Raw genomic sequence first — 27773 nt, forward strand, 5'->3', positions numbered from 1 at the left:
GCACCTCAGGACCCGGCGATAAATTTTCTCCGGAAATATATTTCAAATAAGTTCCTGGTCTAGTCAAGTTTATTGGCGGAGGCGAGCACTTTCGCCGGGGAGCGCAATGAATTTTGAAATATTATGTGGAGGAAGCGCGAGAGAGTAATGGCTGGGGATCTCACAGCGAGGAGGGTGCATTCTTAGAAGGGTTGGCGATAAATTTGTTGCTCGACTGCGTGCCTGTGTATTTAATTGCCCCTGCCCTATTGATCTTTGTGATGTTTTAACAGGAATGTCGTTAGAGAAGAAATAAATATAACAAACACTCAATTGCCTAATAAAAAATAAAAAAATATACTCACTTGAGAAAAATTGGGAATCCAGAAAGAGTTAATTTAGTTGAAATTTATTAATACATCAATTAATTTTATTTCATACTTTTTATTTGTAAGAAAAAAAATTTGTTTTGCAACGTTCTGAGCACAGTTTAAAATGTACCTTATTTTCATTATATATTTTTTTGAATTTCTTAATGAGAGTAAATTTTAATAAAATAAATAAAATACAATAATATGTAATAAATAAAAATATTTGCCTTGCTAAAAATTGAATACTTCCCTCATCAATTTTTCAATAAATTAATTGTCTCACTTTCTTATGGTAAAATATTTAATTTTAGCTTATTATAAATGTTCAGGTTTGAATTTAGCATGATCCATTATTTGTCTCAACTTGTGGTTTGAATAATTTAATTTCCAACAAAGAAAATTCTTATTGAGGATAGATTGATCTCATTTTCAGTTCGTAGAATTTCCCACAGTTTAATTCCACCACAACCCGATCAGCACTCGATGGAACAACAATAATTCGAAAATGTATTTCCTGGTTTATCTCTGTCAGCGCAAAATGTAACGCGGGGGCGAACACGCGCGCCTGCGAGTTAATGGTGCTCGCCGAATTGCCTGCTGCAATAAAGGCACGGGAATGAATAAACGGCCCGGCCGTGTTAATATTGCATAAATATTTGTCCAACTTTCGGCCAGGTAACCATAGAGACGACCGGCGTTAATTAAAAATGAATATCACCTCTCCGCAAAGTAGCAGAGCAGAGAGCTGCGGTTCATTTCGCGGAAAATTACACGGCACGCAATTAATGCCGTCCCTGACAAATAATTCACAGTTCTTGCGTTTCGCACCTTTTTCAACGAAAGCCAGAACAAAATTACTAAAGAAATGATAAAAAATTTGTTAAAACAAGTTGTATATTCATCATGAAAATTTGTAACTCCAAGTTCGTTTTCCACTCAAAACTTATATAAATTTGCTTTAAAAATATCTTAAATTTGAAATACTAATAAAAATTAACAACAAAATAAAAAAACTTGCTAAATTTTTAAATTTTATTATGATCAATGATAAAACGTGCTATTTCTTGTCAAGAAAGTTGACTTAATTTTCCAAAAAATAAAAAATCTAATTTAATAGGCTATTTATTGATTTATTTTGAAGAACAGAATAAAGGTGAGTCTGTGGATTTCCTCGCTGAGAAAATTTATTTTTGTTAAACAAAATGTAAATAAAGACAACTTTGTAGAAATGGAAAAGTCCAGTTATATCACAATTATTACTTTTTTTATTGAATCTCGGATTCTGTGATGTGTTTAATGAGACTTTATTACGTTTTACTGCTGGTTTACGATTACGGAAAAGCAGAATACCATTTTTTTTTAAATTAGCATAAAAACTCAAATCATGTTTCACACAACCAACTCATCATGGTACAGCCAAGTTATAACAAAAACGTGAATTCAAACTCATCATTTACTAACAAATAAATTTTTACTCTAATTTTCCTATTTATCGGATTATCATTTTAAAATGAAAAAATTAATTTTCCATCAGATTATTCTTGAATCGTTTGAAAATCATTATATTATTTATTTACTAAGCAGGTTGTAAAATCTCAATCGTCTTTTTATATTTCATTTCTTTTCAGTCCAATTTCCGTGCGTGCAAAAGTCGGGTGTGATGGAAATCAACGATCCTCCTGAGACATCATTTATTTACGCAGCCCTTACAAATCCACCTGCTGGCGCTCGCGAATGAGTGAACCTCTCGCGAAAAGAAAGTCGCAGGAAGAAAATCGGGACGCACACACTCCAATGTGTTTGTTTGCGAAGTAGAGCGAGTGAACAGGAACAGTACGTGTTGCGAATGGAAATTAGAAAAGGGATGTTATGAGCGCTGCCCAAGATGGAATCGGCCTTTTGAGAGTGGGTTTATTTGTTTCGAGCCATGGGTGGTGAGGAATTTAGAGAGCGAGGAGTGTATTCGGCGAGAGAGCAAAATAAACATTCGCATTCAAAATAGTAAGTCGACTCTTGGTTAAGAACTCGATTGAATGCGACTGCCGACGGACATTTCATAATATTTGAGATCTGAATGAATAGTACTTTTTTAAATGTTTCATTTTTTCTAATTTTGTTTTATTATTATCATTTAAATTATTTTTAAATTTTTTTAATATATTGTAAGCATAATGAAAAGTTTTCATTAAATTTTTTTCAAATTGACTTTGATGCGCTTTTGTTACTTTTTACAGTCAAATAAATTATAATTACTTGCTCAATGGTGAGGAGTTTAATTGTAATTATCAGTACAAATATGATTAATTGAAGCTGAGAAGTGTTTCTAAATTTCTTTCTTTCTATTATATAGCAATTATTTTGTATGAATTAATAATTTAAAATAAACATTCTCCCATGTCGTATAAGATTGGAAAACCGATTTAAAATTTTATATTTTATGAAAATTTAAATCAGAATTTAGTCAGTTTTATCTTTATTAGAAGTCGGAGATGACTGCCATGTCGTAACACTTAAAAAGGTATTTTTTCTCATTACATTTGCATGGGAAGTAATTAAAAGTTAGCCTCGCCCGCTTTGCACAGCACGGTGCGAAGCAGCGAACTTTGTGTGGACAAACGAGAACACCCCTCTCCGCCTCGGAGGGCTGCTTTTTTTAATATCAGGGAAGACAAAAAAGCGCATCAGGCTGCTGCTGGGCTGCAATCAATTTCAATTTCCTCGCTCCGGTGGCCGGCAAATGAAGAGCCCCATTTAGCTCGGACGGATCGACCCCCGGCACCCCGAACCATTGATCCGCCACCGACTTTGAGCCTTTGACGCACAACACCGAGCTTTTCGCCCAATTCGTGCTCTCTCGATTTTTGCACACAAAAAAAAAGTTGTTCCGTTGAATGCCCCACAATGCTAATCGATACGGTTTGCGTGTATTTTTAATATGTAAGCCACCTCTGCCATTTCACATACATACGTCGCCACGCCAGAAATTGCGGCAGCCGATTACAGAGGTGGCTGTTGTGAAAACAGCGGAAGTGTGGGAAAGCAATAAAATATATTGATCGTTTTGAAAGAAGTTACCTGCAATGTTAAAAAAATATTACATTTTTAAGCTGAAGAAAATCCATATTTTGCTTCTCTTGAAATTTTGCTTGTTTAATTATTTTGAAATAAGCACAATAAAATGGAAAAACTCAAGTTCGATTGAAGCTTTTGTGACTTCAATATTATCTTTAAATTTCTAGAAATTTTATTTTATGATGAAGGGCTAATAATGAGAAATGATGAACCAGGCAATTTTTACAGAAAAAATAGCATTTTACTGTGAAATACGGCAGCAAAGTTTCACAGAAAATGTATAAAACTTTCTAAAAAAATTAAAATTTATGAGGAGAGTGCTAAAATGAAATTATTTGCTACTTTTTTCTAAAAAATTTGTTGCTTCTGTATAAAGTTTGTAATGAAGTATACATTATTTTTTTTTACAATTTAATACATCAATTCCTGGCCTCATTCTTACAAATAGCTCTGATTTAAAATTATAAGTAATTTTCTACTTAAATTAAAGGGATGAACATTTTTTTTTTACAAGTGGAAATATAAAATTATTGTAGCATTGCGGAGGATTTTTTTTATTCTTCTTTTTATTTCATATCGCACGTCTTGAACATTTTCCATATTCCTCAAGACTATTAATTTGGTCTAGGCGACCAATGTGATGATAAAATCCATTGTGTGCGGCGCTCAAAAATGAATTACGCCTTCTCATCTGGGAGGCTAGCAGCTTTATTTTGCGGCGGCTTTTGAATGGTGAACGCTTTGTGCTGGAAAGAGGCTTAAATACATCTTCATTTATCCCGCCTGCACGCAAGGACGGCATGAAAAATTTGCACGATGCGCCATTTAGTTTCCTTCTTGCCGCAACTCCTCAAAGTCATTTCGTTATCAGCGTGCTTTTGTTGCTGCAACGTTTTCATTTTGCGTCAAAATTTCCCATAACATACACATTTTTTCTTCATTTCCTTTTTTCATCTTCAACTTTCTTAATATTTCCCTTAAAAAATTGTTGAGCCTTAAATTATAAGATGCGCATTTGTTACAAAACATTTTTTAAAGAACTATTTTAAATCCTGTAAAAAAGAACCTTAAAAAATTTCAAGTATTAATACAGCAAATATCAAAATGATGCACTTTTGTGTGTGGAATCGTCAAAAATTGTTCTAGTTCGTCTCAACATTCACTTCAATTCAATATATTTTATCGGAAGAAACGTGACTTTCATTTAAAATGCTTTGATGTACGAAATAAAATAATGATCTTTTTACAGACGGAAAATGTACAGTAAAAAACTCTTTCCTTCTCTCTTACTGTGAAATAAATACCAGAACACATCAAAGTTCGAGCATTTGACCGTGGATTAGAAAACAAGTCAAGTGAAGCCTTGCACTAATCCGCCTCAGTTGGGCAGCTGACGTGAATTTCAGAAGCAAAAATGGGAACAAAAACCACTCGATTCGAGAAAGAAGCCTCTGTCAGGTATGTGAAAGAGTTGAGCAGAGAGACAAATAAAGTCCCTCTCCTCCACCACTGGCCATAATTAATTGCACAAAAAGAGGGCTGGCAGTTTAATTGCTCCGCCGAGTACAGCACGAGAGAGTTGGCCGCCTGCTTTTTTTATTTTATTTTGGGCCGCGAGCCAAAGTATTCGGAAGGAGTGCTGCTGTAAAATAATTCTCCCTCTCCGCGTCCGCTCTCTCAGGCCATGCACAGACGCAGAAAGAACGAACGGCTGACAATCTGTGATGACATTTGCACTTGAGGCGTTGAAATTTAGATTTATGGTTGCCTTAAGTGCAGCCATGGGATAAACACGTGGGCCTGTTCTTTAATATCCACATAAATTCCATTTCGAATTCAAAACTTCTTATTAAGTCAGTGAGCTGCTCAAGTCTCAAGGAAATAAGTTCAAGTCAAAAAATTTCAAAGTGGAATTTAGAAAATTAAAATTCCCAAAGAGGTCAAATTGACCTATACGATTTTCAAAACTTTAAATATGGAATCTCACTGATAGGACGCTTTTTTTCTCAAAAAAAAAGCGACATTTAGACTTAAATTTTTGTTGTAAATGTTCCAGGCAAAGCTGGCGGAAAATAAAAAATTTTATTGCAGGTCGATAATAAATAATTAAAAATAAACAAATCACTTATATTCAATGTTGATTTCAAAATTTAGGAAAATCATTGACATTCACGAGAATAATAAATATAAAATTATTTTTAAAGACATTTTTAATTTTACTAATATAAAAAGGATATAGAAGAGAAAATTTTTTAAATTCTGAAAGTTTTAAAAGTAAAAAATAATATAATTATAATATTATATGATTTCCATAAATTTTTAAAGGAACATGTCTTTTATATCATTTTGAAGTAAAAAAAATACATTAAAAATTTACTGTCACTCATAGCAAAATACTTCAGTTCAATGCAGTTTGCTGAATTATTTGAAAAAGTAAAATCAAAATAAACTGCGTGCGTTTGACACAAATAAACAATAGCCGCGGCCGAGATTATCTGCATGCATGGGCATAAAAAACGTCAGCGGCACAAGAATGATGTCCTCATAAATTCTGAGAAGCCACCGCATTCCAGGGACTACAACAATAACTCTCAATCATCCAGCAGACTATTTTTCCGCACCGGCTGCACAGCTTGAGGGCGAGAGAGCAGAGCTTGGTCGTCAATAAATTTCTCACACGCCGCCACGACGGTTTGTTTGAATGTGTCGCCGTCAAGCAAAACTGGGTGACAGCGTTTGCTTTTCCGATCGCATCGGCAATGTCTTGTTTTTTCTATTCCATAACATAGACCTGAAGTATTTCTGAATTAAGAATTTTTTTTTCATTAGAAAAAAATTTAGTGTAATGGGAAAATTAAAAATGGAAAAGGGAAGCCATTTTGAAAAAGATGGACGGCAGTGAAAAATAACGGTCAGTCGACGTGCGGCTCTTTAATTTGATTGCAGGCAATCCCAATGCGGTCGGCTCTCTGCAAAATGGACTTGATAAATTATCTCCTGGCAGGTTGTTTCAGCTGCGCCGGAGCGGGCAATTTTTGCATCGATTCGGGCTGAATTTGCGTCGTGATGGCTGCTGACCTGATGAGCCACATGTGCAGAGCTTTACGAATCCATCAATTTCCAGACTTTGTCTGTCAATGTGTCAAATTTGGAAAAAAGTAAATAGCAAATATACAATTTCATTTTGCCCTCTTTTATAAATCCACAGGTATTTGCAGTAAATTATCAAATAATTTAAAAAAATTGTAAACAAAATTGACGTTAACATTTTATTCTTAGTGTCATATAATAATAATATAAATATTAGTAAAATACAAACCTAAATTTATTGAAATTGTTTTATCATGTGTATTTCTCAATAATGATCAAAATAAGTTTTTTTTGTGGGGGAAATTCATTATCAATTGTTTATTATTGCTTTAACAATGTGGACAAATAAACAGGAATAATATGTGATTTTAAGTCTGCTTTTCCTCTGTGAGCTATTTTTCTCTAATCGACCTTCAAGCATCATATTTTTTATTTTCTTTTGTTTACGAATAAAAATATGGCGCCCATCAAATTCTCTCTACATAAACTTTAAGCTCAGATCAGATCGGAACGCATGCAAATGTAGACGTTGCCGAAGCCACATCTTGTAAACAATAAGCAGCTACGTGCTTTTAGAGTAAAATCAAATTCTTGCACGCACTTGAACGCTAAACACACGTCCATCAATTATTAAATATGCCAATCCATTCAAATATGTTTGTCCATTTCGCGAGCGCGCGAGTCACTTTTTATGAGGCTATAAAAGTATTGCGCCAAGCAAAATACATCGTGTGCAATATATAAAGCTGCCGGCATTTAATACTCAAAAAGCGTGGCCGGCGGGCGCAATGACCTGCCCTGAAAGGCGAGAGCGGCTTTCATTGCGGAAATAAAATAGGGAATAAAAAGCAGAGCTGCCAAGCGCCAGGCCAAACTGCCGCATGCCACGATTTGCAGTCACAAACAGCAAGATAGAATTCAATATTTTTGTTTTTATTTGCAAAGAAGTCGCTTGATACTTTCAAAACTGGTGTCGATTGAAATCTGTTTCAAATCATTTCAATATAAATATAACTTATTATTCTATTTTACAAAATAAAATTTATTAAGTGCATTTTTTATTTAATAAAATTTTAATTTCGTAGCATAAGCCAGGAAGGAATTATTTTATTACTATATTGAAAATGAAAAGACATTTATATTTTTTTGTATCTCGGTCAAATGAAGTTTTAGACAGAATATCAAAATTTATTTCTATTTCTCGTTATTTTTGCAGAATTTAAACCATCAAAATGTGATTAAAATTGAAAATGCTTGAGGAAATGATTAAATGTAAATTTTTTTCAAACAAACTCCATTTCAACTTCAATTAGTTTCGGGGTTTATTCTAAATTGACAACAAAGCTCAATTTCTAATTGATTTACATTTGAAAGGGTCACAAATTTTTGGTTGAATGGCCCATCGACTTGTCGAGCTCACACTGCAGTTTTCGCCGAAGGTGTCGAGCACCCGATAAAATTCGAATTGAGAGTCGTTATGCAGAAGAGAGCCAAAAGCAGAGACACGTGACCGTTTGGGCTCAATTACCATCAGCCCTAATGGGCCATCACGTGTCAAAAATGTAAGCACCGGCGAGCCTTCCTCCGTTATTTATTTCGCCCCTTTGGCTGCTCCTTTAAGAATAGGAGGCGCGAGAGTGGCGCAGAAAGAGTTATTTGCGTCTTGCTGCAGAAACAAGTAATAGTTTTGTGCCGGCAGCGAGACCGGTCAAAGAGAGAAGAAAGCGCGCCTTGTTGGACGCAAATAGGCAACCTGCTCGGCATTCCCGACCCGCCGGTTGCATAATTGCCAACCGGGCAGGGGCTATTGATTTCTTTTGTGCAGAAACAGTAACTGCGTTTCATTTTTTTTCCATTCTTGCTCTTTCGCAATTGGGGATTTTGGAGAAAAAAAGGCTTGATTGTCTGGCCGTCTTTGTGGAGCAGCTCTTTGTGGGCAAATGCTTCTTGAGTAGGCGGAGTTTGGTGCTTGAGGACGCCTTTTGAACTCGCGTTCATTCGCATGCATATTCTCGTGAGGATATGCTGCATTCAGAGAAGTATCGTGATAAGGTTAAAAGGAATGGCGGTGAAAAAAACCACCCCTCGGGACAGGGTATTGAACCACGTCATTGGGCTCGTCTGTTTATTTCACGCCATGTATGGAATTTTATTTCAACTAATTGTAATTGTAAAATAAAAAAATAGAAATACATTCTTTTTACAATTTGCATAACTTCATGTATTTTGCTTGCATTTTTTTTCTTTTGCATCTTGAAAAAAAAAATAGAATTTCATTTTGGAACAAATTTTAATTTAAAATCTAAGAAATAGTAAATTTGTTATTAATTTTTATTTTTTCTTATAAGGTAAAACAATTATGTCTTATTTTAATTTTAATTATTAAATAAATTGATTATTTTACTCAAATCCATTGAAAAATTCAGAAGTTATTTTATTAATAATATTTTCCAGGGAGAATTTTTAAATTATTACTTACTTGAGCTCTCTCATTAGGCCACACGCATTGCTTAAGGTTTTCATCACGAACAATTTCTCACGGTTGAAACGCGATACCGTGATTAATGAGAGTCTCGGCACACATTTAATTTTGCGTCATAATATGGACGGCGCGAGGAGAATAAAAATAAATAAATAAGTCTCGGGGAAACGCGGAGTTGCGCTCGCGCGTGCCAATTATCAAGAAACGAACCGCAAGAGAGAGAAAGAAAGAACGAGGTTCATTAAACTTAATAATGACTCACGCTCGCTGCAAAAAAGTGCTGAGAATACTCTTCTTTTTTTAACAAACTCTCTCGTCGCCGCTGGATATGGATTAAAAAAGAATTCATCCCCCATTGGAAACGAGGCTGCGGAAAATCGATGCGCTGGAAAATTGATTGGAATGTTACGGCTCGGCACTTTTTTTGCAGTTAAAGGGTTTAGCGCGCCGGATTGAAGTCGAGCGTTAAAAGTTAATGCCGGTTGAGACCCCCCCCCCCCCCCCAGCGGGAAATCAATAGCAGGCTCAGAATACACGGGGATCAATAGTCGATCAATTTGTTGGTACGCGACCCGATTTTGGAGAAGGCGGCATTTTTGCAGTCGAGTCTGACCCGCGCCGCTGTTACGTGCCTTTTTTTATTTCGCTCATCTTTTGCTTCGGATGAGAGTGCGTTTCTTTCAAGGCAAAAGTGGGACGACGGATAAAATGCGCATTTAAGTGAAGTGCACTTTGGTTTCCCGCAGTAAACAGAACAGAAAAATTGGGTCATCGCAAAAAAAAAACACTTTTGTTTCAGAATTATTTTCATTTTCCAAGAAACTAATTTTATTTTCACCATATTTAAGGGTAAAAAAATTCCAGAAAACTTATTGATGCTTAATTATGTGGAGATAAATTTAATCAATAATCTTTATTTTCACCCTTCCAATTTTGTGATGAGCTAAAAAATTAAATCTACTTAACTTTCACTTTAAAAATTGTCTTTTCCAATTATTAACTCTTCCCTCATTTGTTTCATTTCACTCTTATTGGCTCTTCATTCCGAATTAATCTTCGCAGCTTGAAATTTTCCCTGCTTTTGTTTCGCAATCAACCCATCGAAGCGTTTCGTTCATAAATTCGAGCTTCTCGCGAAACCATTTTATCATCAGCAAACAGCTTCTGACGTTTTATTCGCGTTTGTGAAGACAGGTGCAGCCGTTCTCACAGCGGAATCGGATCCCAGACAGCCTGAGCAAAGAGTTTTTGTGTTCTCCATTGTCGGGAAACGCACGTGTCGTCGACGGGTTGAAATATTATTAACAGAGAGACTCGTCTCGAATTTGCCAATATTTGATGAAAACAAAATCTTGGCATCGGATGCGGCTTATTTGGACAAAAAATCTTATTATTGCTATCAGAGGAAAGATGTGAATAATTCTGGTGTGTAAATATCTCTGATCATCGTAAAATTTTAATGACTTTTGCACGCCGAAAGCAGCACGCGTGATTATTACCGGGTGTTGGGGTGTAATAAACTTTTGGGTGTGTTGATGGAAAGGTGTGCGAGTGGGTGGCAAGATGATCAAACACTGCGTTAAAGCGAGCCGTGCCAAAAAGAGGTTGCCAGTGGCGTTGGGCTCTGAAGCACGATTAAATTAGCAAACAAATTTTTGCTACTTTTCGCTGCAAAAAAGTTAGAAAAAAATGTTTTTGTTATTTTGATATTTCAAAATTTTTTACAAATAATATTAGTGGACAAAAGTTGATTTTGATAACTCTTTTAAAAAAAACAAAACCATTAAGTATGATAAGATCTAATTAGTCTTTTTCATAATTATTAAAAAAATTCCTGCATGCGAATTGTGGTGAACTTGAAATCGAATGTAATTTAAAAGCCTCAGACCGCCACTGCGGTGCGGCCACGCGTGGAGATTGGGAAAAGATAAGAAGCGTTGGTTGGACAAGTACGATAACATGAGCCCAGGAGTAATCTACGACATAATTCAGCCCATCTGTTACAGGATGTAATGTGACTCATTTATGTAAATAACACTATTATTATCTTCTATAGGCAAATAAAACAGAACCGAATAATGACAACAAAAAACTAATGATTTTTAAAATAATTATTCAATCTATTTTCATCAATTAATGTAAAAATATTCTGTTTAAAAAATGACTTTCTTTTTCCCCCTTCATTTAAAATTGTTAGACCAAGGGTGAAAAAGTTATCAAGCATCTTATTGTTCGAGAGGCACAAAATCAACCGCGGTTTACGAGTGTCAATTGGACAAACTTTACTGACTTGCGCACGAAATTAAAATAGTCCGGCCTTGTCGGGGCGTGCCCTAAAAAGTTAATTCTGATGTACAGAGCCGACGCAAGGCTGGGTCGAAACAATCCATTTGAACAATTAACCTGCATTACGTATGCGAGAACACCTGCAACATGCAAACGTATCACGCTCAACTTGATCGATTACACTACGAATCGCCTTTACTTTTAATTCTCATCCATCCTGCGGGATAATGTGTTTGTTGTTGTGCATAAATACAGACATTCGCTCTAGAGGGTCTAATTAAAGGACGGCTGCCGAGCAGTTCAGTGAATATTAGTTAGTCTGATTAAAGCGCGGCTTGTCACGTGAGTAGAAAAGAAAACCAACCGTTGACTCTCATGCACGGCGAAACCGATGAATTATGAGCCACGTTATCGTAATCGATGGAGAAATAATGCATGAGAGAAGGAAGCGGTTGACCGGGGGAGAAATTACGACCGGACAAAAGTGGAAGAAACGGCGGAGAATTGACGTCAGTGTGATCAAAAAAAGCCAAAGTGGCCATAAATTTCAAGGACAGTTGCTTGTTCTGCCAAAAAAAAATGTGATTTAAAGCTACTAATATTAAAACTAACAGTGCCAAATAAAAACTTATTGTAATAACTCTCTCAAATGTTCCATGGTAGTTTTTTTCTTTCTACTTCATTGCTGAATTTCCTGTGTTGCGCAAAATACTGTTCATAATGGGAAGAAACGTTTTCGTTTGTTTGAATATAAAATAGTATTGAATTTGCAAAAAATATATACCAGAGTGAAAACCAAGTTTTTTATATTATTGAGAAGAAATTTTAATTGTAATTGTAAAATCATTGCAAACCTTTTGTAGGACTATGCCAATCTGAGGAAAGGGAAGGTTTTGATAAAAAAATAAATGAATAAAAAAGTCTATACAATATACAATTTTGCATAATAATTGCCCCTTTTTGCACTTTTTCGCTGTAAGATTTCTTGGAATTATAAAAATTTACTGCACCTTTATTTTTTATAATTGTCTGAAGGTCCTCCTGAAGAATTTTGACTGTATAGAGATATTGTTAAAATCTAATTGAAAACAAAAGCTCCACTAACCAGGTAATTTTTTTTATAATCCAGATTGAAGTTGTGAATGATTCAACTTATTTTGCTTATTGAAAGTGCTCTGAAAGTTGTTTCCAGTAAAGTTTGAATAAATTTTTTTTATAAAAACTATTTTTTATCAGTTCAAAAAGTTGATCTTACCTTTAACCACGTGAACTTCTCATTTTTTTATTTTTATTTTTGTAAAACTAAATTTATGAAAAATTAGAAAGAAGGAAATTATGCAGAAAATTTTTTTTTAATTGTCAGGAATCCAGGTCAAACGTTTTGTTTTGGCAAGTGGCGCCATGTGCGGCGATAAAGGAAGAGAAAATCGTGTTCGGGACACTCACCAGGATGCGTCCGGTGGTGGTCTGGCCCGAGATGAGCTCGCCAGCCCAGTCCTTGGCCTCGGTGACAAAGGTGCCCTCGAACTCTTGCTTGTTCTGGCGCTGCGAGCGCTGCTCCTTCTGCTTGGGGTCATTGGGCGCCAACTCTGGCTCCTTTCGGCAGCAGAGGAAGGCGAAGGCGCGCCACAGCAGCACGATGGCCAACCCGGCCAGGAAGGTGAAGATGCTCGACAGCAGGAAGCACCACCATTTTCGCACGCTGAGGCAGTCGTCGTCGACGGCTGGCTCCTCGGTGGTGGTGGGCGACGCCGCCTCGCTCATGCTCAGGCTGCTCTGCAAACGCGGCTCTCGTCAGGGCTATCCCATCGCCCTGCGACGCCCCGCTGCCCAAAACCAACCCTAGCTTCGTCCGACCAACCCTCCGACGACGTGTTCTTGCGCTCTCTCGGTCGCTCTCGCTCTCTCTCTCTCTTTCTATCTCACTTCGGCTGCCCGTGCGCTCCCCTGATCGATAGCCGGGCCCTCGAATTTGCGCACTCTCGCTCGCTCTGGCTGCTGCTCAGCCTAGCCGGCGGGGACTCGCGGTGTGCCAGCGGCGGCCGTGACGTGCGCGCTGCCGTTCGCTCGACTCACCCAGTGTCCTATTTATCCACCGCCACCGACCGGCACCCCTTCCCTCTCTACGGGCCGCGTGGTTGCGGCACCAGCCTCACGTTGGCGCCTCGCATCAGTCTCCGTGTCAGTCCCAGGCGCCGACACAACAATCGGTGCTCACCCGCAGAACTAGAATAAGGGCTCTTTCGTAAATGCAACTTATCTAAACTCCGAAGGCTCCGTTTCCGGAGACGTGGCAAACTTACCCACAAAATCATTCCTGGTATGATTAGATCGAAAAATTATTTACTATCTGGATGATTTTCGATGTTATTTAAATTATTTCATTAGAAAAAATTATTGTAACTAAGTTTGGCCACAATTTGCGTCATTATTTCTTGCGACCTAATAAAGAAAACATTTCTGTTACATCCTTTTTTTAAATTGAAAAGTAAAATATTTACTTTTAAAAGTTTTGAAAGTATTCAATTTTGCGTTCATACATGCTGATAGAATAAATTTGTTGTAAGTATGAGATAAAATATACTGTCAAATTCAATCTATGTTGGAAACTAGCAATTAAAAGTTTTGAATATATTACAAAAAATTCTCCGCAGCAGGTTAACAAAGGACGCTTTCTTCTTCAGGGTCGTTGGGCCCTGGAATGTTCTTCCGGACGCCCTTAAAACCTACCCAGCGGAACAGTTTCCCAAATACCTGTGGACAAATTTGTGATAAGTGATAAGGAAAAAAACTAAAAGAGGGATAAGAACAAAAACCAAGTCAACCGAGGCTCACTGCGGCGGATGGGGTCTTTATTATCTCAGAAAAGGTTTAGCGAAATTCTTGCTAATGGTGGTGCCGTTTTGTCCAACAATTCCTTCTCTTGAAATAATTAAATTGCTTTCTAAAATCGAATATAAACAATATGATGTAAAAATTTGTAGAAATAAACAACAATAAATAATAAAACTTCTGAATATATAGGCCCCGTGTAAAGAAATTTCTCAACATAGGTCATGCATAAATAAATATATCATGATCAGCCCTGTGGTCCCTGTGTAAAAAAAAATTACATAAATTATATTTCAAAATATTTTTTTTTCTTATGCAGAAAATTCATATCATGATCAAATAGTGATTTATAACAATATCTTTTTATGTTTCTTATTTATGCAAACAAAAATTTTTATAACGTGCAATTAATTTAAATTTTATTTAAAAAATTTCTTTTTAATTTGACTGCAAGATAATTCTGTTATATAGATTTATTTTAGATTTTTACAGGTAAATACAAATTAATCATAATTGTATATGCTAATATATTCATCAAATATGAATCTTATTACTTGATAGTTTTTTTTAATTGGAACTTATAAAGTGCTTTTTTCCCTGGTATATTTAATTAATTGTTGCATATTTGAATGATAATCATTAAATAGCACGCAACTTGAAAATTTAACTATTGTTTATAATTATCAATATTTTTTTTTTCATTTTCAGACTAAATTTTTCCCAACCAAATTTTTCTCAATTGATTGACTTGTTGGGAAAAAAATAAATTGAATTGAATCAATTGAACATTTGATTAAAATTAAAAAAATAATTACATTAAATAATACTTATACCAGCTTAAATTATTGGTGGTTCGGAATGGGCCGCTAGATGTCGAGCAGAGGTTGGGCTCGGAGTTGGAAAGGAGTATTGACGTCACCGGTGCAGGAGGTGCCTGGTGTTGGTCGGATTGCTCGCAGCGGGCGAGCGGCGAACGAAGCTTGAAAGCAAAGCAAATCCGAGTGCGAAAGAGCAGCCAAGTGGACGGACGTGTTCAGAGCAGCAGGTCCGAGCAGTAGGTTTTGCGAGTCTGCCAGCGGCCCGTGCGCGTTCGGACATCAGCGGCCCCGTGGCCGGGCCGGAGGCGAGCGTGGCCTCCGAGGACGACGTCCGACCACCCTGACACCGGACACACTCAGGATGCCTCTGTTCGGCGGCAAGAAAGATGCCACCAAGAAGCGCAAGGACGCCAAGGACGCCGAGAAAGTGCCCTCGGTCGAGGACAAGTACCACCTCAAGGAGCTGCTCGGAACGTGAGTACCTCGTCCCGGACGCGTCCCACTCGGGACGCGGCCTTTTCATGCGTGACAGGCTCGCTTCGAATCGCCGAACCCGATTTAATGTCACTTTCGACGCGAATGAGCCAAAGAAAGAAAGAAAAAGGGGTGGTCCGGGGGTCGATCGCTCTAGAGGCGTACGTAAGTGTCCGTGCCCGCGCTTCGGACGCGGCACAGCTGATTCTGACGCTTCGGACGAGTCGGCGGGGGCGTGGTTTCCCAAAAGAGGATGAAAAAGGATCGAAAATTAGAACTTGAGTGAAATTTTGAAATAATTTCTCAATTTCTATATTTTAATTTAATTTATTTTTAATTTGCAAATCTAAAAAGAAAGGATTTAATTTCATTGAGAAGTGATTGAAGTTAAAAATAAACCGTTAGAGCTAAAAAAAACAGGAAAAATTATAAATTATAATAATTTTTTCCCCAAAATTTTTATTATAAAAAAGATATTTCGAAATTTACCTGAATAGGTTTCAACAATGTTTTTGGTGAAAATTTAACAGAATTTTTCTACGTATTTTAAATTATAAACAAATATTTTCACTTCAAAAATGTAAATTAGCGCCCACCGGTTGCAAAACACCAAAATTCAATTGCCGCGTATTTAAATAGAACCGACGGGTCACGCGCAAATCCTGATTTACCGCCGTAAATTTGCATAAAATATTGCACGAGAGAAATTGATTTCTCAATTTATGACCGAAACTAATTGCGGCACGAATTATTACACCGTTCCGAATTTGACAAAACAACTCCGGGCTATTAGCAGAAGGGATTTTTTTTAAAACAATAATAATTCATTTTAAATTAATATTTCCTCATTTTTTTATGAAAATAAATTTTTCTGAATTTGAAATAAGTCAAATTTTTGCTTGCTTGAGCGTGAGATAATATTTCGGTCATGGCTGTGCTATCTTCCATGATCTTTAGGCAGGTCGATACTGAGCATTTTGGGGATGGAGTGGGGATAATTTTCAAATGAGTCTTGGCGGGGGAGTTAATTGTTAGACGCGAGGGTTGCTAATTGCTCGTTTGGCTCACAACCCGTTCGTTGCTGGCAAAAAGTGGGTCGCGGCAAGTTTGTTTAATATTTTAAGAAGGAAAAATTCATCCAAAAACGTTGACATTGAAAATGTGTTATAATATTTTTATTTACAACAAAAGATTAAAAAGAATATAGAATACATGAATAAGAATTAAATTATTTAAAATATATTTCAATTTATTATAATAAACTTTTGGTTACTGAAAAACAATTTAAAATTATTCTATAATAAATAATTAAATTGTGTTTTTCAATTTTTTTTATTTTTTTCTCTTTTTACCTATAAAATCCATTTCAAAGTTTGTTTGGAGTGGATTAGAATAATTAGAGATCAGCCGTTCTCTATTTAGAGTTGTTTCCGAGGCCTCGTCGGTGGTCGACAGGGGAAGCCGCAGAAGGAGGAAAGATTGAAAAAAGCCGACAACTGCTGTTGTTGAGTAATCTGACCGCCGCTGAAATAACACATAACGCACAAGTCCCACTTTCGGACTGCATAATCTCGACACACATTTATCCATTTTTGTAACGTGCAATAATGGAGGCCGGAGCGTGATATAACACAATAAAAATTATACACGCGGCGGCGTGTAAAATTGGCGCCGCTGATTACGCTCATTATCAGTGGGACGCACGCCCAACAGAAATAGAGTCGATCAATTTATTTTGCAGACCAAAAATACAATGCGCGAGTCTGATTTCGCTTTTTTGTAAAAGACGACTGATCCAAATAGCAATTTATATTTTTAATTTCACAATTTGAAAAAAAAAAACGTGTTTAGTGAACTAAAAAAGAAATTCTGATACTGTGCAATATAAAAACTGAGCATTGGCAAAATTAGAAATGTTTGCCCTTTGCTTATAATTTTAATAATAAAAATTATTTCCTGAAGATAAATTTATTTCTATTTTGAGAGAATTGATATTTCAGATAAAAATTCTGGCATTCCTATTCGTTTTTAAAGCTTTGCTTTATTTCATTTAATCTCAGAACTCCACGTAAGATTAATTTTTGAACAGAAATACTTAATCTAATTGAATTTTAACCGACATAAAAAATTACAAAATCATCAACTCGCAATTCAATGTAAAAACTTTTATCAAATACACCCGGAAAAGGTCTTGCAAGATTGGAGTGGGGTGTTAAAAATATTTTGGCCTTAAAAAGGTTTGAATTAAATTATGGGCTTGGTATGAAAATAAAGTTTTGATGATGAATTTAACATTGAGAAATGCCATTTTCGGACAGAAATATATAAGATCAATTCAAAAACATGATTTATTTCAATCTCAATATTTTCATCCATCTTGTCTCAGTATTGAGCATCAAAATTACTTCTTTAATCTGATTATCAAACACATTTGAGGAAATAATTTGATTTCCTAGAATTATTTCTAGTTTATTGTGGGTTTTTCGCTATAAATCGTTTCATCTCTACAATGATGCACTCCTTTAATGCCCTAAAATGTAATTTTGATTAAATAATTTAGTTAAAAAAACGCCATTTTTCATTTTTCCAGACTGGTTTACTAAAAACTTAAAAGTCGGTGTTTTTTTTCTTTCTAAAAGATATATTTTGAGGAACAGTCTCAGAACGCTCCCTTTGCAACGGTGTATGCGTGACTCATACTAATCACCAGGTGTTCGAATCAATTTATTTATTACCCACAAAAGTACACTCTCATGGCTGGCTTCAAAAGTAACAACTAGTTTCTCTAATTAGAATATACAGAATGCAGATTAAATTTATACATTGAGATCAATTCCAAATCTCGCTCTCCAATTACAATTAATCCAATTTAAATTCCACTTCTTCTTATCAAGCCGAAAAAACTCTCGTCCAGTCCAGTTTCTCGGATTAAGCACGTCGGGCAAACACGTTAGTTCACTCGCAAAATAAATCCGTCTCGCTCACTCGCAGGCAGATAACAAAAAAGAATATTTGCCCCAAAGCCCGTCCTCATGCCACTTTATATCGACACTGGCTAATCCCCGTCAATAATTATAGCTCCGTCTGTATCTGAAAGCTCTTATCTTTTGTAAAAATATGATTTTCTGTATAATAATATTTTTTATCTTCAAACAGCCTGTCGATTCCGCTTTTGATTTAATGAGAGCAGCTTTTTGTTTGACCGACACCGTCGATCGCGGTGAATTATTCACTCGCGGGCAGGCGCACATGCAAAATCAAAGTTCTCGTGCGTCAAACGAGAACAGCTGCTTCGGACAGTCAGAAAAAGAGATGCCTGCTGCTTTCGTAATGTTTTCAGACGCGTGTCAAATTTAACCACGGCGAAATTTATTAACGCCCGATCTGTCAAACTGCAGGCATGCGATATTATTTTTTCAATTTAATACGACTCGTCAAATGGTATTTCACATTGAAATAAATGAGACGCAAATTATGTCTAATGGAAATCAGAAGGTGGCATTTTTTTTATTGTGCTTGAAAATGATGCCAATTTTATATGATTAATAAATAATATAATGTTTTGTTGTTAAAAATTTCATTTTTACCAAAATAAGTAGAAAATAAGAAGTTTATTAACAATTTTATATTAAATTCCGTTCAAAATTCCTCTTGAATATTTGGACAAAAAAATCCTTGTTAATAGAATTTCAGGAAAATAATTGATAATTTACTCAACTTTTTACAATTAAAGCTTTTTATAAGGAAATTTAAGAAAAAAAATTCAAAAAAATAATAAATTAATAAAAATATTTAAATTCTTGGTTGCTCTTTGTTAAAAAATGATAAATTATCCTAATTTAAGTAAACTTAATTTATTTTTTAAAATATTGCAAAATAATTTAAGCAAATAAAAATCAAAATTGCAGAGTTCCACAAATAAATTCACAGTGTTTTTTCAAGTGATTAAAAAACTTTGCTGAACTCAATGCTTGTAAAAATAATTGCGGCAGTTTATCGATCGTGTCCTGGCAAGGGTCGTTTCAAACCAAACATGGCCCCCATTTTTATTTATTTTTCATCCCTCACCGCCTCATTTAGAGCGCTCGTAATTCCGCTCATTTCAAGCGAAATTGCGCCTGTTAGTGCAGACGGCGCTTTTAACCGCGCAGAAATCTTTTTTTTTTATAAATATAGAGGCTGGGGCGAAACAAAGAAAAGTGCATCGAGCGCTTGCAGGCGCAAACAAAGCGGGCTCGAGCGAAGAGGAAGGTGTTGCTGACGACTGGAAAATCAATCAATATAAGCAGCCAGAAGCGGCGGCACGCTCTGTCGGCCGGAAAAGCGACTCGCTTTGTAATGTTGCAGGCCTTGATATGTATAATTGTGGTAATTTGATTAAAAGCATATGTGGCGGCGGAAATCGGAAAAATGGGCCGGCCAGGAAATTAATCTTTTTATTGCAGCCGACCACGGAACGAAATGCGGTAGAATTATATTCTGTAGGCTAATCAACTCTGGTTTAATCAAGCAGTGGGAATAAAAGTGCTGCCGAGAGTAATTGTCACAGTGGATTGAATTGAAGCGGCGCCAGAAGTTCTTCTGGCCGTCAGGATTAATTAAGAAGAGCCCTCTCGTGAAATGTTCGGATCTGTTTTGTCTCGGATGATAATTTGGAATGGAACCAAAAATATTATCTTTCTCTCACAATGATTGCGAGATTTTAGAGAACAATGGCAGGTGTTTCCAAGCTCATTAAAATAATTGAGTGAAAAATATGCTAATGACACGCATGTCATAAATTAAAGCAGGAATAACAATTTTTATTTAAAATGTTATGCAATGTAAATTTTCACTGAAAATATTATCATAATTATTAAGAATATTATCACCACATCAAACATTAAGCTCAAAATTTTATTAAAAAAGCGAAACCTTCATGTTTTGAAAGTATTTCAAACCAATAATATTTTTGTGTGGTAAGGATTTTAAGCAATAACATTTATTTATTTATTTATTTATTCTCCATTCAGATACATGAAATACACAACATCTTACATCGAGTCAATACACAAAAAATCAAATAAAAATACTGAAAATACATGTTAAGAATGTTGGTTAGAGGGGTGAATGGAGAAATGGCTCTTCGCTAGCAAACAACTTGCTAAAGCACAGCGCACTCTCCTTCGAAGAAGAGCGCACCGGCCGCTAGAGCCATTGGTCAGGGGGACTACGAATTAAGTTTTTGCCACAGATACGCCTTGCACAGCGCTGGAAACTGTGCCGCCGTACAGTCTTTCAAGGCGGGTGGCGTGTCATTCCACGGTTTGACGACGCGGTAAGAAAACGCCTCGCGTCCGAATTTTGTTCTCGCGTCTGGCTGCAGCGCACGGGGGTAGTTGCTGTCGTCGCTTCGCAACTTTAGCCCCGTAGTTATTCGCGCTCTCGCGTCAAAGTCGGTCACGCCGTGGTCACTTTTTTTAAAAAATAAAAGGTCGGTGTACAGGAGCTGCATTTCCACGGGCATTATTTTTTGCTCCTTTACCGGCGGAAGGTGTTTGCCGTGTATGAAGTGAAGGGCCCGTTTTTGGATTTTCTCCAGTTTTTTGGCCGTGCAGTCGGTGCTCGGGTGCCACGCTGGGGTTCCGTAAAAAAGACCCGGCTTTACAAGCGTGAGATATGCAATTCTTTTTACACGCGGAGTGCACCCGTGCAAATTTCTTGAAGCAAAGCCGAGAGTTTGGGCTGCTTTTGCGCGCACCACGTCCGTATGGTGATTCCACCTGAGATCTTTAGATATATTAACTCCTAACATTCGCTCGTTAACGACATATTGAAGAACACTGCCACTAATTGTGTAAGCAATGTCCGGCGTGCTCCTCGCGTGCGTAATGTCCATCGCCTTGCACTTTTTGGCGTTGAGCGTCATTCCATTGTTCGCACACCATGCGTCCACACTGTCCAAGTCATCTTGCAATTTTTCAGCGTCCTTGGCCGTTTCAATAGTATTGTAGAGTGTGCAGTCATCAGCGTATTGCTGGATATTTGTTTTTACTACACTTGGTAGATCGGCCACGAAAATATTAAAAAGCATTGGGCCGAGCACACTTCCTTGGATTACTCCTGAGGTCACTGGGCAGGGAGCCGATTTGGCGCCGCCGAAAACGACGTGCTGGGAGCGGCCGGTGAGAAAACTCTCAAACCAGCCGTACAATTTACCCTCAATTCCGTAAAATTTCAATTTTGAGAGTAGTCGCTCGTGAGGCACTTTATCAAAGGCTTTTGCCCAGTCTAGAAAGATTGCATGAACGTGGGCTCCTGAATTTTTATCAAGCACCACAGTCCACTCCTCAATGGTTTTTGTGAGGAGAGTAATACACGAGCGGCCGGCCGTAAAGCCGTGCTGCGAGTCAGGAATTATTTTCTCGCGCACCAAAAACTCGCTCGTTTTATTGCGGACATGTCGCTCAAGAACTTTGCCAACCAAAGATGTCACGCTAATAGGGCGAAAGTTTTTTATATCTTTTTTGTCGCCGTCTTTGTGAATTGGTGTGACTTAAACATTAAATTATAATTTATAAAATAACATAATTTTTAATTTTTATCTTCACTATTTTTATTAAATATAGTCTAAAGTATAATATTATATTGATTTATCACCTTTGATTAAAAATTTATAAAATTAATAAATTTTAGCAAAATTTCTATTGTTTTAACTTTTATACAACACAATTACAAATTTATGAACTGTGTTTACTTTTTTGCCTTTTTCAGCACGTCACAGGGTAAAGTAATAAAAACTGTTGACATCTTTTGCACCATTATTTAAAATAAAAGCAATCCAAATCGGAGTAAGATCAGAAGCGTCGTAGTGAGAAATGGCTTTTGAACACGCAACCACGTCTTATTCCTCTCGCTTGCGTTCAAATGTAATTGCTCTTTCATACATGTACGAAGGAATACTTCTTGCGCAGTAAATCGTTGCGTTTTTACTGCACATTAAATACAAGGCTCGATTCCATTTTTCATCTCTCGTCGGGTGACTCCGAGCAGGTCGTTTGTTTTACGAGCACACGTTTAGCCACCACGCAAATGTGCATAAAAAAAATAACAGACTAAATAATGCTTAATAGAGCCCATTACGCGTCGGGATGCGCAAAAGTGGGTCGACCGGGAAATTGCAATTCCTTTTTCGCGGAAGGAATTTTTCTATGTTTGATCAAAAGGGTGTGTAATTTTGTGCAATAACCATTGTGACGAGAAAAACTGACAAGGGCCTGCGGAAATTTGGCCGGTTTTGCTAAATTGCTAACACCTGAGAGTGCCAACTTTGCAGCGGAGCCCTTAATCGAGAACGTGTATAAAAAAAGGCAGCGTGTTTGGCCGCTCGAGTTGCAATTTGATATTCGCCGTGCCCTATTTGGCCTTTCGTTGCCGGGCACGGAGACCGTCTAAATCGTGGGCCAGAGGTGAATCATAATAAAAATCTAGAGAGCAAAGTCGGGGTTAAATGTTTCGTCTGAAGAGAAGCTGCAAGTCGTTTAAAATTGTTCAGACTTGGACCAGGTTCTGAAAAAAAATGATGATTTCATACATAATTTATGAACTAAAAATTGGTTTTATTCATTCTTATTCGCATTAATATAAGATATTGAAAAAAAAATAGTTAATGTTTTTTATAGTAAAAAAAATGAAAGAAAATGTAATTGAAGTAAAAAAGGGAATTTCTGAAAGATCTAAAAGGTGCTTATAAATAATTATTATAAATGTCAATCACAATAAAAATGAAGTAAATTTTTTTAGGCCTTCCAAGTTTCATAAATTATTCTTCACTAGAATGTGAGAAACTCCGTTTAGAATTTAGAATTCTAACCAACTTTTCTAATACTTTATTTTAATTATATTAAAATTGCACTTATTGCCATTGTTTTTTAATAAAGTGAGTTTTAATTCCAGAAATATTTTACAAAAACATTTCCAGTATTTATACTATTAGTATTGATGCATAATTCAGTTATTTAAGAATTAAATTTTAAAGTAACGTTTTTTTTTCAGTAAAAAAAAAATTACGTGGAAATTTTGACATTGCAGGATCTGGTATGTGCCGAGAGCATGGTCCCTACATAGGTTACAAACCGCGTTAAAATTCATTACATATCGACTCTCGCCGATAAAAGTCAAGGTAAACGTGGCCGGAGCCGCTGCTCATTCAAGCAACGCGACCGCTCAACATTCGTTTCAATAAATATTCAGCAGCAGCTAACGCTTTGTTCTCTTTCTCTCATTGGCAGTCGAGAGAGAGACAATGTGGGCAAAATGTTGGAGGCTAAAGACTGAAGCCGAATGTAGGTCTCTAATTACACACGTGCGCCAGTGCATTCTGGCAGGGCATGGGCGCAGCATTTAGGCACGGCGACACATAATCACAAAACGGGACGAATAATTAAAAGAATAAAAAGAAAAGGCCAATTTTCCGCCAAGACTTACAAATGGTTTTTTCTCTTGTTCAGAATTTAAAGCCCAGAGGAAATAGTTCAAAAATTTAAGTGGAAAGTAATTTTCTTTCAAAAACGATTTCTTTTTTGCCTCCATAATGGCTTGTGCGGTTTCATAATCCGTTCAATAACCTTTCTTCGAGCAGAAATCCCGTGTCACTTCTGTATACCTAATGTACACTCACGATTACATAATGTGCCTTCAAACTTGTCAGACTGCGCTGCTACCGAGTGTGCTTCTTTTGACGAGATAATTCGAAAACCGATTCTGAGAAACTATATTATAATATGATGCAGCACTCAACATTGCGGGATTCACCGAGGAAAGAAGCAGTCCCATTTCATGAATAATTTAATCGCATTCGCTCTCCTGCTGACTAATTACCGAGTTCATCCCCAGGGGCGGCATTGAAGCTTTCACAGTGGATACTGGAAACTTTTGTACAATTTGAAATAAAAAGAAATTGTTTTAAAGAAAATATTTAGAAAAATCATAATTAAAAATTAATGATCTGATAATATTTTTTATTTCTTTTGAGCTAAGAACATTAAAAATGAAGAAATAAAAAATTGGTGCGAATTTTTTTAATTAATTTTTTTACTAAAAAATAAAGAGGAAAAAAACTGCTACTGTTGAAATCAATTTAGATTTTTAATTATTATTGTTATTTTAAACGGAATATTTCAAACAGCTTCAATCTTTGAAGCAATGAAAACATTTCAATAACCTTAAAATTCCACTAAATAGAATTTGTAGAAGCCACAATAAGGAGGGAAGATTTTCTTGCTCAATATTTATTGTCACATCCTTACAATAATTACAATAATTTAGATTTTCCACGCAATCATGTGTTGATCTTGTTTGATTTTCCGTACCAAGAGAAGCGTCCTGAAACCGAATAGGTTGTTTAGCGGGAGTTTGGAATTATGGTAATTCAATCTCCTGGTGAGAAATAAGGCACAAATTGAAGGCTGGAGAAGTAGGTTGCTTGTGTGCGGCGCACAGAACTTTGCACGAGATATAGAAACTGGGGCTAGCACAATAATAATCATAATAGCATATCGCATGATGTAATCCCTGGCGCGCGGCAATTTATATTTTCAGATCGAGTCGCGACCGACCGACCAAATTTAATCCTCTTCCAAGCAGTCATTTCGCCAGAGAGGCAAATTACATGGCGTAAATTGTTTGGCGCAAATGCGTACAGCCAGGGCCTTCTTATCAAACCAGGCCCCGTATTCCAGTCACAAATAATTCAATCTCGTGGAAATTAAGTATTCATTCTGTCTTGTAAACAAGACTTCACTCGCATACTCTAATTTTTGCAATTCACCATTTGCGAAATCGAATACCATTGGTTCTTATGGCAGCCTCATCTTAGAATGATTGAATCATTTCAATCCTAAGACATGTGGTACTAGATGCAAAATAAAAAATATTGGCGTTGGAAAAATCAAAATTGGTTCAGCGTGGGGCTGTAGTCAGGCGATCAAAGATTTGTAAAAGCTCAAAAAATTGGCTTCGGTTGCCTACTTTACAAATCTTTGATCGCCTGACTACAGCTCCACGCTGAACCAATTTTGATTTTTCCAACGCCTATATTTTTTATTTTTCATTTTGTACAACATGTCTTCGGATTGAAAAGATTCAATCATGAAGCTGTCATAAGAACCAGTGTTATTTGATTTCGCAAATGGTGAATTGATTAAAATTTCACTATATATTTGATTTTTTTCTTTTTAAATTAAATTTTACTAAGTTTGCTTCTGAGCTCTGTTTCCATTTTGAAATTTCGATATAAGGAATTGTTGCCATTTCTTACAAGTAGAAGAAATTGAACAAAATAATTTCAATTTCCATTACATTAGGAAAAATAAATCGATTCCATACCAACTTTGGAAAACTTCGCAAGTAAACGGCCAGAAGTTCCACCTCGACTGTAAGACATCTCGCACTCTGGGAAATGAATAAGGGGTGCTTGAAAGAGTCTGCTCTTGACGGAATCCAATATACCCATACACAGCGTGCGCTCGCTCACGACCCTCCAACGAAGAATCAATTCGATCAAGGCGAGCCGTGTGCGAAAAGGAATGAACGGCAGGACCAGCAGCACATTATAAAAGGTGTAGGTTTTGGGCTACTTGTGTTTCTCAGCAGCAGGGCAAATATTTGCTTAATCTGATAAGCAGCCGACTGCTTTCCGCCCGATTTGCATTTTCGCCGTGGATTTGAATTTATTTTGTATGCGCAGCAACACATTTCCAGCAGCTTTCAGCCCAATTTAATTACTTATGCATGCATGCAGATGAGAGCCCAGACGGACGAAAGAGTGTTTGCTCAAGGAAGATTTAACTTTTAAATGCAACTTTCCGGTGCTGAATACGACTTTTTTTTTATAATTTAGTTATAAGACTGTTTAAATTATGTGATTATTTTGAATTTTAATAAGTTTCTAAATTACAATATTCCTCGTGGACCAAGAAGCTATTAAGAAAACAATTTTCATGTAATATGATGATCAATAACGATGCAATCAGATACTAAAATTTATAATTTCAAATAAATGGCTTTTTTATATTTCTCTTTTTAGAAAATGTTTGAGCCCAATTCAAATATCAATAATACATTATAGTTATGCATTATTATTTAATTATATAATTAATATATAAAATATGAATAAATAAAATAAGCAAATACTATATGATACAAATTATATAAATAAAAAGGACTTATGAACATCCCAGAAGTATCAAATTCTGAATCTCTGCGTGTTTTTTTTTTATTCATTTTTTATTTGTCTCCCAATTATAAATCTCACCAGGCCATCACAGGCCATGTTCACCTATATTTATTTTGTTCCAATTATAAAAAAAACTTCCAATTTCTTCAGAAAATATCTCACCCCTTTTATCTCCTAATTTTAAGAGGATTAAATCTGCGAATTAATTTTCACTCCGTCGTCACAACACGCGAAATAAACTGACAGGGCTTATTATATTTCTACCCGATTCATTTTGCTTTTGAATTTCCTTATTTTTTATTTTCTGTGCATTTGTGAATTTATATTTGGTGGGTGGTGAGGTTCCGTCGGCGGCTCGAGTTTTATCGATTGAGCGCAGCAGCCGACGCGGCCGCAGTTGCCGGCCGGGTTGGGCCAACCGGCAAGACATTGCGATGGTTCATTTTCATTTGTCCGGGTCTGCAGAGAGCACCCTTATCCGCTGCTCGTCTGCCGCTTAAAAAGTTTCCACCTCCGGGCTTTCTCTCCGTCTGAAGAGGTGAAAAGCCGTTTTGCTGCTCCTCGATTTTCTCTCTCTCTCTCTCTCTCTTTCACGAACATACGTTTGTTGCGCGGAAAGTTTGTTTATTTGCACCAAATAACGACTGCACACAATATAAAAATTTATTTACCTCTTCCTCGGCGCTGCGTCCGTTTCGAGGCTGCGGCGCACAAGAACTTTTATTTATCGCGCATCGTAAAATTGAAAGTCTATTTTCGCGCCGACCGACCTGTCCGTGCATTATTCGCAAGCGAGAAAACTTTGTTTTTCTTTCTCTCTTCGTTTGCAAAGTTGCTTCTGAAGCTTCTCTTTTTTCATCGATTGCACAAGAGAGGGCCGCTGGAATCGCAGCAGCAGCAGCAGCACCGGGCTGAGAGTTTCATTCGTCTTGATTGTCCGTGACGGCTCTCAATTACTTCTCTTTGCACGGAACAAGGAAGTTTCTCGCGGAATGAGATCGGCAAACATTTAATGTACTGCAAATGATCAAAATTGACTGCCTATCAATACCTTAACTTGTAAAGTGACAACAGACAAGTGATAATTATATTTGATTATTATTAGAATTTTCTTGATTTTTAAGCAAAATTGATTTTGTCCAATTTTTGTCTCA

At 36.6% G+C, this 27773-nt stretch overlaps 2 protein-coding genes across 34 annotated transcripts in view; one reads left to right on the plus strand and one right to left on the minus strand.

The window, feature by feature from the left end:
• LOC132192806 (calcium-activated potassium channel slowpoke) overlaps nucleotides 1-13366 on the minus strand; it is a 45835-nt gene extending 32469 nt beyond the window's left edge. For 22 of the 30 annotated variants that reach the window (XM_059612963.1, XM_059612966.1, XM_059612959.1 and 19 more), the window contains exon 1: nucleotides 12727-13365. In XM_059612963.1, the coding sequence (XP_059468946.1) occupies nucleotides 12727-13044 (318 nt within the window). In that variant the 5' untranslated portion in view covers nucleotides 13045-13365. Of the gene's footprint in view, nucleotides 1-12726 lie in introns of all 30 variants that reach the window. The other 8 variants (XM_059612964.1, XM_059612967.1, XM_059612969.1 and 5 more) reach the window with 1 other exon arrangement.
• Nucleotides 13367-15052: 1686 nt separating this feature from the next.
• The window catches only part of LOC132192381 (calcium/calmodulin-dependent protein kinase type 1), a 49535-nt gene continuing 36814 nt past the window's right edge, over nucleotides 15053-27773 (plus strand). Inside the window, exon 1 of one of the 4 annotated variants that reach the window (XM_059612316.1) lies at nucleotides 15053-15404. In XM_059612316.1, coding sequence (XP_059468299.1) covers nucleotides 15292-15404 — 113 coding nt within the window. In that variant the 5' untranslated portion in view covers nucleotides 15053-15291. The remainder of the gene's footprint in view (nucleotides 15405-27773) is intronic. The other 3 variants (XM_059612315.1, XM_059612318.1, XM_059612317.1) reach the window with 3 other exon arrangements.

The sequence above is a fragment of the Neocloeon triangulifer genome, unplaced genomic scaffold (assembly GCF_031216515.1).
Source record: "Neocloeon triangulifer isolate White Clay Creek 2 clone unplaced genomic scaffold, ASM3121651v1 ptg000003l, whole genome shotgun sequence".
NCBI lineage: Eukaryota > Metazoa > Arthropoda > Insecta > Ephemeroptera > Baetidae > Neocloeon > Neocloeon triangulifer.